The sequence below is a fragment of the Haliaeetus leucocephalus genome, unplaced genomic scaffold (genome assembly GCF_000737465.1).
Source record: "Haliaeetus leucocephalus isolate CR32 unplaced genomic scaffold, Haliaeetus_leucocephalus-4.0 Scaffold556, whole genome shotgun sequence".
Taxonomy (NCBI): Eukaryota; Metazoa; Chordata; class Aves; order Accipitriformes; family Accipitridae; genus Haliaeetus; species Haliaeetus leucocephalus.
In genome coordinates this window covers 6,379,307-6,393,018 of record NW_010972992.1, presented here as the reverse complement: position 1 = coordinate 6,393,018, position 13,712 = coordinate 6,379,307, and the positions used below count along the sequence as shown (strand labels likewise).

General features: G+C 47.4%; 1 protein-coding gene across 1 annotated transcript in view; it reads left to right on the top strand.

Annotated features, from left to right (window-relative positions):
• Positions 1-13,712, top strand: part of ACAP3 (ArfGAP with coiled-coil, ankyrin repeat and PH domains 3) — an 89,478-nt gene that overhangs the window by 48,721 nt on the left and 27,045 nt on the right. The window contains exons 5-6 of the mRNA XM_010577396.1: positions 9,725-9,783; positions 12,909-13,092. Of these exons, the coding sequence (XP_010575698.1) occupies positions 9,725-9,783; positions 12,909-13,092 (243 nt within the window). The remainder of the gene's footprint in view (positions 1-9,724; positions 9,784-12,908; positions 13,093-13,712) is intronic.

Sequence of the window (13,712 nt, the reverse complement as noted above, 5' to 3'; positions counted from 1 at the left end):
TTCTTTCCGTTTTTAACTTTTTCCAGCACCCTTGTCATCCCTCCCTAGTGCTGGCTTAGGGGGTCACACAGCTGCAGAGGGCACTGGTCTGCGTCCAAACTAGCCAGGTTTTTAGCTAGTTAAAGCCATTTCACAATGCAACCACACAAACAAAGCAAACTCTTGACTGCAGTGCTAGTTTATGCTGGCTGAAAAGCTTCATGAAGCTATGGTTCAAGGCTTCCCTGAACTATGCTCTAGAGGTGACTGCATCTCCCCATTAAGTATGGAAAAAGTTTGGGCTCCTGGCTTTGGCTGGTCATGTTGACTGCCTGAGGTGGCTTGCTGGGGCAGCTGTTTTACTGGGGATGACTTTGTACGGGAGACAGGAAAGGTTAGATGGCTCAGACAAACTGATATAGGTGTTGATGATTGAGTAAGAGGTCAGTGGAGAATGGCACTGCCCTAGCAGACCCACAGAGAGGACGTGTTTCTGTAACATGCCAACTGCTTAGCTGGGAGGCTGATTTTGCTTGCCTCTCTAGGGAAAATGGCCTTCCAACGTCTTGGGCAATTGGCTTCCTAGGCTCTTCTGTTCAGAAATGTATGCTTAGTGGATTGAAAACAAGCTTCCTACTGATGTTACAATGCTGACCTCTTGAGGCATCACTGCAGCTGCAGATGTCGGTAGCAGCACCAGCAGAAAAGGCAAAGGTCCTGCTGGCTGCCATGTCACCTCGGAGTCGGATTCAAGGCAGGATGCTGTGCATGTGTTTGTCTTGGTGGCTGTACTGTGTCTGGATGAATATTCCATTTTGCTTTAGGAGGCTGTCGTTTTCCTCTCCTAACAATCGCGGCAGTGTGTAGGTCCACTGAATTCCTGTACTCATCTTTTCTAACAGCATTTCAGTGGTTTGATTCTCAGTTGTACTAATGCTACATTAGATATCTAAGGGATAAGGATCCCCAGCCTCAGGCATCCTAGACACAAAATTTCAGTTCATGCAGGAGGAAAACACCTGATGAGAAATGACTGTGACTCCTCTCCATATTCCAAAAGCAAAATGCTCCACCTTTCCCTATTGACTCTAGGAGTCCTACAGTTGTCAGTTGTGCTACAAATTTAAAAGCATCAGCTCTTACCTCCAGCACTTGAAAAAGTACAGTGTTTAGGGTAATTGGCTCTTTACCAAACACAGGCAGGGCAGAAGTACAGGGTCTCAGAAGTATTTAGTTCTCCGAGTACCACTGGACTCGGTGAAACTGAGGCACTTGGACACCTTTGCAGTGTTAGCTTGCACTTTCTACCCCCAAATGAAAATGAAATCTTACTCCTGAAAAATTCCTTGTATCTGAGATCCTGAGGGAGTGAGGGCTCTTCCCCTCACTGTGTAAACACTTAAATATCCCAGAGCACTTCCCTCTAATAAATGTTATGGTCTGTCTCATTATTTGTACTGTTCTGTTCTATCGCTCCCCTACCTGCCAGGAGCCTTTGCCTCAACACAGAATGAGCTGATATTCTGCAGAAACTCCCCTGCCCGTTCTCTGGCAAGTGCAGTCTTTGCAGCATGGGGCACAGCTCAACTGTCTGAAGGATGCTGTATCACATTGCCTTATCAGGCGAGCTTCCATGCACTGCTTAGAGGTGCATGATCCATGACATGGAACAAGTTTCCAGCTACCTCTGTGAGACCTCTCAGCAGCGGGTAACAGACAGGGATCCCAGAGCCTTGCAACAACCTTCCTGCACAGCTCACCAGAGCGAACCATCTCCTTTCACAGGAGCCTGAGTGGCATGAACTGGAATTTTGCTCGAGGGCCTGAAGTCTCCCCTTCGACCCCTCCTCCTCACTGCATACCACACTGGAATGAATAAATTTTGACTGTGGCTTGCCAAGCTCTTCTATACTGGAAACGCTCCTTGCTTGTCTGCAGATAGATGCTGTGCTGTCAGCTCCAAAACCTGTGTGTGTGTTTGCCTCTTTCCTTCCTCCTTATCACCCTCCCTAAAACACAGAAGGGAGATTGAAAGGCATAGCAATCTGCCAGACCATTATATATGAGAAAACAACCTTTCCCTCTTTTTACAGAATCTGATGAATGTAAGTACATGAGTGTAACAAGGTTTCCCCACAGGTAAAGGAGCATAAAGTTGCCATCAGTTCCAGAGTGGTAGCTGATAATTAGGGGCTATTGGATTTATACTATGATGCTAGGCAATGGTGTTTGGAATTACAGCAGTGCAGAAGCTCACATTTTTTTTTCACCCCGTTGCCAAAGACTGTTAAACCCTAGACTTGAAGTGGATTTTGTTACCCCAGAATTGTGATTAGGTCGGAGTTCCCTGCCCTGCATTTAACTGCAGTTCTTTCTAGTGCAGTCACGTACCTAATCAGCACTTGTGAAGGCAGGGTAGTCCTCTCTGTAGACTTTTATAGCAGACACAACTGGCTGTGCTCCATGCCAGCGTCTTGGTGCTGACTAGCTGTCCAGATTAAGAAATGTACAATTTACAGATAGTTCAAAGCTGTCAGCATCCACTTCCAAGGAACTAAGGAAGGCAAGGCTCTGGGTTATACAAGAGCAGGAGGCAGTGAATGTGGGGATGCAATAACCCCTGGCTCTGTCAAAGAACTGGAGGCAGTTTTCCCACCAGCTTATTGCCCTACACGTGCCTTGGAAGGAAGTACCAGGATCTGCAGCACAACCTTGTCACATTTACACATCAAGGCTCTTACCCATGCAGTTCCCGCTCTCTATGTGATCAGAAAGATAAGAAAAGTGAAAGTGCTGTTGTGACAGGATTACTCTGGCTAAGCCCCTTAAGTGCATCTTCAGCAGCACCAGGTATTTTCCAGTCAGAAGATGTAACATTAACATTGCCCTCATCAGTACTACTCCAGACAGCGCTGTGTGGAGCTTCATTAAGTCCTAAGCTTTCCTGTCTGCCATAAATCAGTGTAGCTACATCATAGGAATCCTCCAGCAGGAGCAGTAGCAGCTTGCAGGGGAGATTTAGCTATGCTGAGCGAGCCAGGAAGCATTTCCTGCTGACAAGAAGAAAAGCCACCCAAGCTGGGATGAGTCAGTGAGGCAGATGGCAGATGTCCTGGGTGGAGGGTAGTGGTGGAGTTCAGGGGGAGGGAAGAAAGAAGTGAGAGTAGAGAGTGCATCCAAGCTGCCTATTCTCCGCAGGGTTGGGTGGACCACCTGCACTTACTGACAGCACTTGGGAAGGGTCCAGGTGCAACAAGATACCACAGTAAAGGGGTATCATTTGTGGATGCAGAATTACCATCTGACAGGGGAGATGCTTTCTGTCATCACAGGGCTTCACAGTTTTTGCCGTTGTGTCCTAGTGCAATGACAGTATACTAGTCCAAGAGAATTTAGTGAGCTGCTGCCCTTGAAGTTTGATACCCGTCTAGCAGTTACCGTGAGCTCAGTGCTGCATTCAGAGTTTCAGAAGGACTAGGTTTTTGTCAGTTTCTAGAATATCTTAGGATGTCTGCTTTATAGTTAGGGGAGAGAATCAGCTTCATTAATATGTAAGGGGCAGGAACAACTGTCCTTTGACCTATGCACAAACTGGAGCTCTTGAGCATTTTGTGAGAGACTCAACTTCAGCTTGGTTCAGAAGTTAGGCTTAGTCTCTGTTGACATCTGACATGTGTAACAGAAGTAGTGTTGTCGGCTTGTTTTCCAGAGCACAAAGCCTCAAGTGAGCTGTGTTAGAAAAGCATCACAGATGGAACGCTGTTCATGGGTGGCATTTATCTGGTGGGCTATTGCTCAAGAGATGTAGGACCAAATCATATAGCTAGACAGGAATAAAAGTCATTTAAGAATCTCCTGCCAAACAAAGGATGCTTGAATTCTGCCTGGCCCTCCTTCCCCTTAGGTTACTATATTCAGCTGCTAGAAGCTGCAATGAAAGAGAAGTAAACTGTAGGAATATGAAAATGGGGAAAAAATGTACAGTGTGCTGTCATTGCTGAGTTTTATTTTGTTATTTGAGCAGCTGCAGTGGTATTTACATGCTTTTTCCAAAGCTCTGTCAGGCACACCCTAACCTCAACTTGGATAGAACATGCCGTAGAACAAGTAAGCACCCAGGTCTCGGAAAAACTCTTTGCAACTCTGCAGCAGGACAGGTAGTTGAAGAGAAGAGGAGGAGGTGGAGAGGCCAGGACAGACCACCAAAGCCTCTGCAGTCCTAACAGTGCCATGTTTGATCAGCACAAGGGGCTTATCAGCAGAATGGGCCATCTTTGGGGAGCAGGGTACCTGACAGGACGTCTGACATAAAGATTATGGATGACCCCCTTCTGCAGGCTGGTGGAACTTTTGTTCCCCAGCAGATGCTCAGAGATGGCTGACAGAACCATGTCTGGGCAGGCCCATACCTGGCCAGCCAGCTGGGCTGTAGCTGTCTCCCTTCTGTCAGAGACACACTGCAGTGCTCCCACTTTGGGAGATTGCTGGTGGGACAGGATTCCCGAGACCGGATAAAAGGATCAGGCTCTGATTCCCAGGCCACCAGACGACCAACCCTCATTTAAATGCAAGATAAACCAGTCCTCAGACTGTTTCTGGGGACATCAGTGGGAACGAGACCTCCAGACTGGCCATGAGGGAAATAAGCGCAGAGATGTGACTCATCCAGGTCATGACTGCTGTGGCTGGGGTGGTGAATTGTCAGAGCTGGAGAAGGGAGAGCTGCCTTTGTCCGTATGTCAGGCAGCTGCAGAGGAAGCTCCACACCCTCTGTCTCCTCAGCTGGGGCCAGTTGTTGCAGGAGAATGGCTGATTCACTTTGTGATCTTGATCTCATCTCAGGCTATGGCTCTCAGTGCACTAGTAGACCTTAATGGCCCTGATCAGCTTCACCTGGGTCCTCCACCCGCACCCTTGGCCCCTGGGCCCAGGCACTCCATTTAAGTTGCACCCAGGGCCTTTAGTCTTGGTTTGAGCTGTGCTGTAGGAGCACATGTCTCCAGCTCAGCTACAGCCATACCCGGCTATGGACCCTGGTGATCCCAACTTAACAGACTGATTTTTCTAGCTTGATGCTGGACCTGCCTGGAGATCTCTGGACCTGACTGTGATATGTGGACTGACTTCCCAGCTTGGACTTGGACCTGCCTCATCACTACAAACTTACCTGACGATCTTGGCTCTAGGTTGAATCTGGCCACCATCTCTGAACCTGCCCTGCTTTCTTGCTGTGGTGGGATGGAGCCTTGGCTGGTGAGGCTCCTGCGTTACCAGCTGCATTATCCCCTCTCAGCTCCTGGTCCGATAGCCTCTGCTGCTCCCTGACAAATTCCCACCACAAATGCTGTTGCCTACCTTTAATCTCTACTCAAGCACTATTCCCATGTGTAGCTGTGATGTCCTACTTCTGAACTTCATGCATGTAAGTGCTGAGAGAAGCAGTTCACAGCCAGGCAATCCTACTTCTTTTTAGCTTCTGCTTTGCTTTGGAGCCTGATGGTGTCTCCTCTTCTCCTGTAAGCTCTGCAGGGAGTCATGTGGGAGTGCTGTAGCAATGGTATCCCTTTGGATCTCTGATGTCTTGTATCTTGATTTTAGGCTTGCATTTCCAGGAATGACATCCTGGGTCACTGAACTTGCTTTCATTTTTGGGGGGCATGAAATTCCGAAGCCCCGTGTCAAACACAGGTTTGGGTTTATCCCATTGCCTTGGAAGCCCATGCTGGGGAAGTGAAAAGTAGGATCTAGCCTTTTGCTGTTGTTAGGTGAGAGCTGTGTTAACTCCCTTCTTTCATGCTGACCCTCCTCAGGCACAGATGTGTGTGAGTCATAGGCTGGACTTCTCATGTCTTGGTGGAAGCTAAGAGAGAGGGTGGGGTGATATTTGGTCTGGAAAATCTTAAAGCAAATTATTTGTTCCAAGTATGTCTGGGAAAGGAGAAAAAGCCAAGGGATGATTTTATATATGAAACTCTAGCTCTTACAACTCTATTTATTTTGCGTTGACAATTGAATGGAGGATCCACTTGAAAATATTCCCCTGGTGATCTTGTGTGGCAAAATTAATGAAGAAGCAATGAAAGTAATGCTGGTATCATAGGATGCCTCTCAGCAGAGAGGCTGCTGGCAGGAAAGGCATATTCATTACCTGGTGTTGCCTCACAAACCACTTGGCAATCCCTGCCCCAGACTTTCACTGTATGAATTGTTGCAGACTGGAAGGAGGGGCACCATTGCAGTGGTGTGGAGCTCGGTGCATGAATAACAAGAGCAGAAGAGAGGTGTATTGACAGAGCAGGAGATGGAGATGCATATATATATATATATGTATATTTATGGCCTGTCTTCCTCATCTGTGCAGTTTTTCTGTTCTGATACAGATACACTTAAACTAAAATTCCACATAGAAATGTCCCTGTACCACAGGCATAGGAATACTGCTTATGTGATCACCATGAGTTCAATTCCCTCTCAGTAAACAGCTTCAGTAAGGAGCAGTTTTATGAGCTATGATTTTTAGACCTGGACTGAATTGTTAGTTAATCCTTCTTCCTAGGCAGTCTGAGAACAAGCCCATGCTGTGGCAGAAGAGCATTGCACATAGCCCTGGAAGCGTCCTGCTGGGAGAGTGCTTCCCTGTTACAGGCAGAGACCTTCTGTAAATCCTTCACTTGCGCTGTTCAAAGCATCTGTCCTTTTTCCAGCCAGCCACTGGTGTGCAGAGCCTTTCTGCCTACCACAGAAGGGCAAGGGCTGTATCCTACTTCAGGGTGATCTGTCTGGCCTGGGACCTTGCTCGGTTTGTCCTGTGTACTAAGCACTCAGCAGATTTTTGCTTGCTTCTTTCAATGCGGTACCCTAGGGCACCAGCTAGGACCTGTTTTTCCAGGCAGGAATGGTAAGGTGGCTGTAGGTGCCCCATGTTAGCACTGCCTAGTGTGGTATCTGCTTGTCATCACACAACAGGGAACAGCCTGCATTTCTGCGAAGCCTTCAATCACACTGGTTCCTATACATATCATAGATTTGTGTAGCCTGGATTTGCTATTGATCAAGCTGAAGAAGCCCCATTCCTTAGCTGTGTGGTTTGATTTTTATGTACCCTGGAATCCATTCTTCCCTGGAATGTCCCAGGGTACTTGTCTGCGGTTCTGAGTACGACATAATATTGTCCTTTCCTTTCCCTGATCTGAAGCAAATGTGTCATCCTGGCAGAAACCAATGATGGAAACTTTCCAGCTGTAGGTGCAGGTGGGAACCAGATGGCTTTCTTGCTGCTTGCCTATCCCTGCTTGGTATCATGCGTGGAGGGAAGCATCGTCAGTGCCCAAACATCGCTTGGGGAAGCTGCTGCATGGGAAAACTTGCAGGCCAATGCCTCTTGGAGTGCTGCTGGAGAGAGCAAATGGATGCCAAGAGCAGTAAATAATTTACATTGGTAAAAACACAAAGCTGGGTGGTCTTGGGGTTTTCTTTTCCCCCCTTGCTTTGCATCTGTTCATATTTAGAGGCTGTTCATACTCAGCTAGTCCTGGCATGTTTCTTGCTTTGTCCTTGGCTGCAGCAATACACATAATGAATGTGTTTCAGGCTCTGCAGCCAATGCTGCTGCTTCTACACAGAGTGCTTTGCATTCTCTTTGGAGTAGTACACCTGTGTAGTGTCAAAAGCATGACTTACTTATCTTGTAGTGGGAGATGTTAGGTAGGGGGGACGTCTGTGTGAGTCTGTTGGCACTGGAAGGAAGCATCAGGAATGAACCGGAGTGTTTTTGTTAGTAGATTACTACAGGGCATGAGAAGTTTAAAGCTTGTGACCACCTCAGAGTGTGTATTGCTTGTCAGATCTCTGCAATGCTTGCCAAGATCTTAGTGTCATGGACTGAGTGCTGCTTAGGCTGGGAATGCAGATCATGCTCCAGTTTTGTTCTTGTATGTCACTAGCCTCAATTTTTAATTGGCAGTTAATTAAATAATCTTCCCCAAGTCAAGTCTGTTTTGCCTGTGACGGTAACTGGTGAGTGATCTCCTTGTACTTATCTCAAACCATGAACTTTTTCATCTTATTTTTTCCCCTTGTCTTGCTGAGGTGGGGTTGTGAGAGAGTGGCTTGGTGGGCACCTGGCAGCCAGACAAGGTTAACCCACCACCTCCTCACAAAAAGCTGCTGCTTTAGGCAATGCCAGCTCTTTTGCACTGTAAATGGTCTGATATAAGATGACTGTTCCCACCTCTTGGAAAAAGCTAGGAGACCCAGAGGTGCTCGCCACTTCTGGGTCTTACCTGAACTGTGTAGTGAAGCAGAGAAGGTGGCCAGAAAAGGAAAGGAGAGATGGTGGGTGGGCTGTCAAGGGAAGCTGCCCAAAAACCTCCCACTGGAAGTCCAAGCTTGCCACAAAGAGTAGGGGGGAAAAAAGCAAACTGGAAAAAGCTGTTTTAATCCCAAGGGCTTCGTACAGTCTGCTTTTTGAGAGAAGGTGCCTTGATGAAGTCCTGTGTCAGCCTCACTCTCCGTGGTTGAGAACAGTCCCTCACACTCTGTGGGCTCAGGCTGCCTGCCCTGAGTGGGCTTCGGTTGCTTCAGGAGAGAAAGGCCAAATGGTGGATTGGGAAATGCTGTTCCTGGTGACTGCATCCTCAGGAAGACAGACACACTTACCATTGTGTGTTCCAGGACCTCTCTAGGTTAAATTGGCTGCTCAGGACACAGTGTTAGGTTGGAGCAAATGAGCCAGGGTTACTCATGCCAAACGGCTGTAGTGATGCCAGACCCCAGCACTGTGATGTTTCAGGGTATCATTAAGTTTTGGGCCAGTGCCCAGGCCTTGTGTTCCTGATGGTGGAATGAAATGGGCTCCCTGTCCATTCTTTGTGGGCCACTCTTGCTAGCTGCAACGTGGCCAGTGGCTTTTCTCTGTAACCCCAGGACGATGTGTACTTCCTGCTGCAGTTGCTATGTGGTCTGGGAGCCTCTGCCCATCTGGTCCCAATTAGCCCAAATGCTGTGTCATCCCAATGCCTGTCTGAAATATGGAGTTATTTGTAATCATGCCTGTCAGAGATGGGTGGGAGGGAGCTGAGCGGACACCACTGTTCGGCATCTAACAGAGGGTAGGGGGAGAACATCTCTTAAAGGAAGATGGGGAGGGCTGGAGATGAGATGGGCAGAGGGTGTGAAGTAATGGGCTTGGGACCATTTTTTTGTGAGGGACAGACAGGTGAATAAAACTTAGAAGACTTGTAGGATCTAAGTCTCTATACTGTATGCTTGGACCTCTCACCCATGTTCATCAGCTTGTGGCTGGCTGCGATGTACCTTCAGCGATTGTTCCCATCTCCTTCCCTAGAGTGGTGTAGTGTTGAGGTGACAGTGCCCTCCTCTGGCAAAATGAGAAATTCAAGGCTTGGGAGAGGCAGTTCAAAGTGAGGACTATGAAGGCAATTGCTCCTACAAACACTCCTCTTATGAAGGTACGTTGGTGGCACAGGTCTCTTTGGGGTATTCAGAGCCCTGGCACAGGCTGTGGAACCTGCAGTGCAGGAATTCTTCACTTGTAGGGAGTGCTTCAGCTACAGAAAAAAGTTATCCATTATGACAGCCATCAAGTAATGGACACCACTAAGCCCTGGAGTAATGCTGAGTCCAGCACACTGAAGGTCCTAGATAGCATTCATGGATTTTCTGACTCCTCACTGCTTCCATGTTGCAAAATATTTTATATTCTTTTTCCTCTCTTTTCTTTCAGATCCTGTTTGACCAGGCTCAGAGGTCAGTCCGGCAGCAGCTGCACAATTTTGTGAAAGAGTGAGTACTTGTCTTATCAGTTTGGTCTTCAGCTTCTTGAACTTCCATTGCACCTGTCCTCTGTGCACTGGAAACAGAACTGCAACCTCCACACAACTACTGAAGGCTCTGCTTGGAGCAGAAGAGACACTGAAGGACAGAGGAAAGGATTTGGCTTGTGTGACGGCTGTTGCTGTCACCTTGCTACACTATCATTTGGTTGCTGTGTGTCAACAAGATGTCTTCGTCCTGTTCCCAGCTCATAGTCAAAGCTAGACATGAGGCATACTTCCAGATCACAGCATCATCCTGAAGTCTGGTAAAGTTCATCTGCAGAGCCCCTCTTTGCTGCTTCTCGCTGATCCTCTAAGTCAAACACATCCCAGAGTTCAGATCCCTGCAGAGCAGGGCCAGGTCTGCATCTTATGTTATCTTATATTCAATGCAGAGTTTCCTTAGTGGTTTAAACCAGTGCATGCTTGCAGCAGGAAGGAACTTTGCTGCCAAATGACTTTGGGGTCCAGCAGAATCATTGTGTTCTTAGCTCCCTACGCAGCACGCTTAGTCACTCAAAATTACAGCAGCCCTGCTCTTCCTGGAGTAACCTGAGTGTCTGCCTGGAAGATGGCAGACAAGAGGGTCCTTCCTGGTGTGGAGGGAGCAGTTAATCATCGCTGTGCCTTCAGCTTGAAGCCTGACCACTGGTTCAGAGTTCTTTGCTAATGGAAATCAAGTTTACAATGCCTTGCTGTAAGCAATGCAGAATATTGCATATTAAGGATGTTAACTTGCACATGGCAGGCCTGAGGTGCAGAAGAGCTGGGCCCAGAAAGTTAATTGCATGGGGACAGTCTGTACCTTTGATCAAGGCTCTGGGCAGGCTGTCCCTGCCGTTGCTGCATTAACATGTTTCCTCTGAGAGCCTCTTTTTCCCCAGGGCAGGTACCTGGTGCAGCATGGGATCCCATGTCAGCTGAATATAGGTCAGAGAGGCAACTGAGGCCTTCAGCTAAGTAGGAGCTGGTTGCCATGGGAACTGGTAATTGACTGTGAATCCCTCAGCAGCTGTGTGGTTTGATGGAGGGAGGGGGTCCCTAGCTGACCCCCCCATTCCTCACCCCCTTCTTCTTGCCTAGCACTCACCCTACCCCCACTTTGTCTATAATCATTTCTCTGATGAGCTCAGATAATCTGCTTAAAGCTGGCAGTTGGAAGGGTGAATTTCACCTTCAGTTTGGGTCTGTCATCCTTTCAGCATCTTTGCAACTTACTCTTTTTTTGCACTTGTACTGCTCAACCTCTGCACTTGCAGGCCATGGTGCTTTGATCTTTGCATTGCTCCTGCCCTTGGTTGGAAAATAATTTCTACATTTGGGACCATTTTGAATAATCCACCTAAGGCCAATCTGCAACTTCCTGGCTGACGATGGAAACAAAGGAACAATGGAAACTGTGCCCTTGCGTGGTGATTCATATATATCTGAGAGGGCAATATTTAGTCTCTAACCTGCCCTCCCTGTCCCCAAGCCCTGAAGGTCTTTGCCTGGTTTATTTATGTGGTACACGCAGCTCGACCTGCCCATGCTGTCAGTAGCCAAATGCTCTGTGACTGCCTTAGTATCTTACCAAGCCACAGACATTGCTGAGTAGGAGGGTTTTATTAGCTAAGTCTTGAGGCTGCAGTCGTGCTGCTGCAGTCTGGCTTAGAGCTAGCTGAGAATTTCCAGCAGTATCACATGCCTCCAAACTCCTGCTCCTTTCCACTGGGGATATGCACAGATGAGGAAGCCATTCGCTCCAAAGCTGGATCAAAAGCTTTGTAAAATCCCCACAGCCTTTGCTGCAAGTGACCCAAAAATGCAAGAAGTGACCCTGTTATTTTCCTGTGAATGGAGCTAGATGGCCATGTAACTCAGCAGCCCTGAGCACTGAGGGCAGTGTGAAGAAGCAACAACCACCACAACGGTAATCCAATCACCTCTGTTTTCATTTATCCTTGCTGTACCTGCCCATGGTAGATTCTCTTGGCCAGAGGCTGATCCAGACATAAGTATATGCAACTTCAAACAGTTTGCCACGGGGCAGAGTTCAGTATTTACTGTCTGACTGTCATGTTCAACTGAGGTTCTTCATCTTCCCTAGGGCAAAGAATAAGTGGATGCTACTTATTTACTAACAGTTTTTAACTACTTTAAGTTATGACAATTTATAATTGAGGGAAACAGAGCTCTCCTGGACAGAAAATAAGTGTTTGTGTCACAGCTGCTGCAAGTCAGTATTGCTGCTTTCAACTCCTGAGAAGCCAGGGCCACTTGTAAGAGCTGATCTTCAGGAATTGCTGTCTTCAATTCTTTGTGGTCATGCAGCTCAGATCAAGTCCTGCCTGAATGGTACCTGCTAGTTAATTAAAAAAAAAAACCACCAAACTAACTCAAAAAAACCTGCCTGTTGCTATGTCTTTATAGCCTCCCACCTGCCCCTGCAAAGCAAACCCCTGATCCCATGTGAGGTGTCTAGGCATAAATAAAACTGAAAGTTCTTATTATGGATCATGTATTTCTGAATGCAACTGTTAATAAATGTGCCTATTCTAAGAGGGGAAAAGAATAGTCGAACGTCTGGATTTTACAGTCAGACAAGACAGAGTCAGCTAGAGATGTGTATGAACAGCCTGACTCCCCTAGTTGAATGTCCTGTCCTGAGTTTGAAAAGTAGATGATTTTACTCTTATCACAAAGTGAAATATGAAGCACGTGTTTTCACAGGTAGGTTTTGAAATGGTCTGCTCACCGCTTTTTCTGAGGATTATTGTGGACTATCTTTAGAGCTGTATGCCATCTGGCCTGGCTTTCTGGATGTTGTCCTTGGAGAATTTCATTAAGGCTTTGAGAGCAGTATGTAAGGTCCAATATCTTTCCTTGCCAACTGTCTCTAAAGGAAGTCTGTCTAGAGCTTAATCTGGAGTCAGTCCACCTGGACATGGTGGAGCTTGGTGGGGTGTGTTAGGATCCTAATGGCATCTGGAGCAGGATCTCTGAGTGATGGTGGTGTACCTGGTTGCACCTCTCCCCACTCTGCTGGTATTAGCAATATTCTGGCTGCTTTGCAGCAATGATTCTCACCATCTCATCTTCTTTGGGTTCCAGTGATGTCCGGAAGTTCAAGGAAACCAAGAAGCAGTTTGACAAGGTGCGAGAGGACATGGAGATTTCACTGGTGAAGAATGCCCAGGCACCTCGGCACAAGCCCCATGAAGTGGAGGAGGCAACAGGCACCTTGACCATAACCAGAAAGTGTTTCCGGCATCTGGCCCTAGACTACGTGTTGCAGGTTGGTGTCTGTGCCACGAGCTCTGACTGGATTTCCCAGTACAGAACAAGGTATCACAGGCAAATTGCTAAATAATCTACTGTAGGGAATGAAGAGGTTGAGGGATGAGAAAGGGCAGGTGGGGTCTTACAGTTGGGTTCAAAAGGGTACTGGATTACTAAGCCATTGGATGTTTTGCCCTCTGCTGCCTGAGGCAGTGAGTCCTTAGAACTGGTGTGTGATGGAGCATGAAACCACCAAGGTTTGCTCTAGTTTCAGGCCCTGGTTTAGGTGAACCACTATGAACCCATGTATGGCTTAGCAAAGCCCTGTACTGCAGTAGGTCCCAGGGTTCTTTGAGCTGCTTTTTGGCATAATCCAGCCTGTCTATAGAAAAGAGTAGGCTGTGCTGGCATGAGAGGACCTTCGCTGGTGGGGCTATGACTTCTGTAGCTGATCACATCTGCTTGAAACAGTCACAGGATGTCAGTATAAGTGGTGTAAGAGAGGGGAGGCTCTTCCCCAAATCCTTAGCTGCTTTGATCTTTATAACTCTCCAGAGAGTCTGGCAAAGCAGTGTCATGAAACTACTGAAAGTGAGGGACTGAACACAACACTGTCAAGTGTTCTCTTGCAAATCA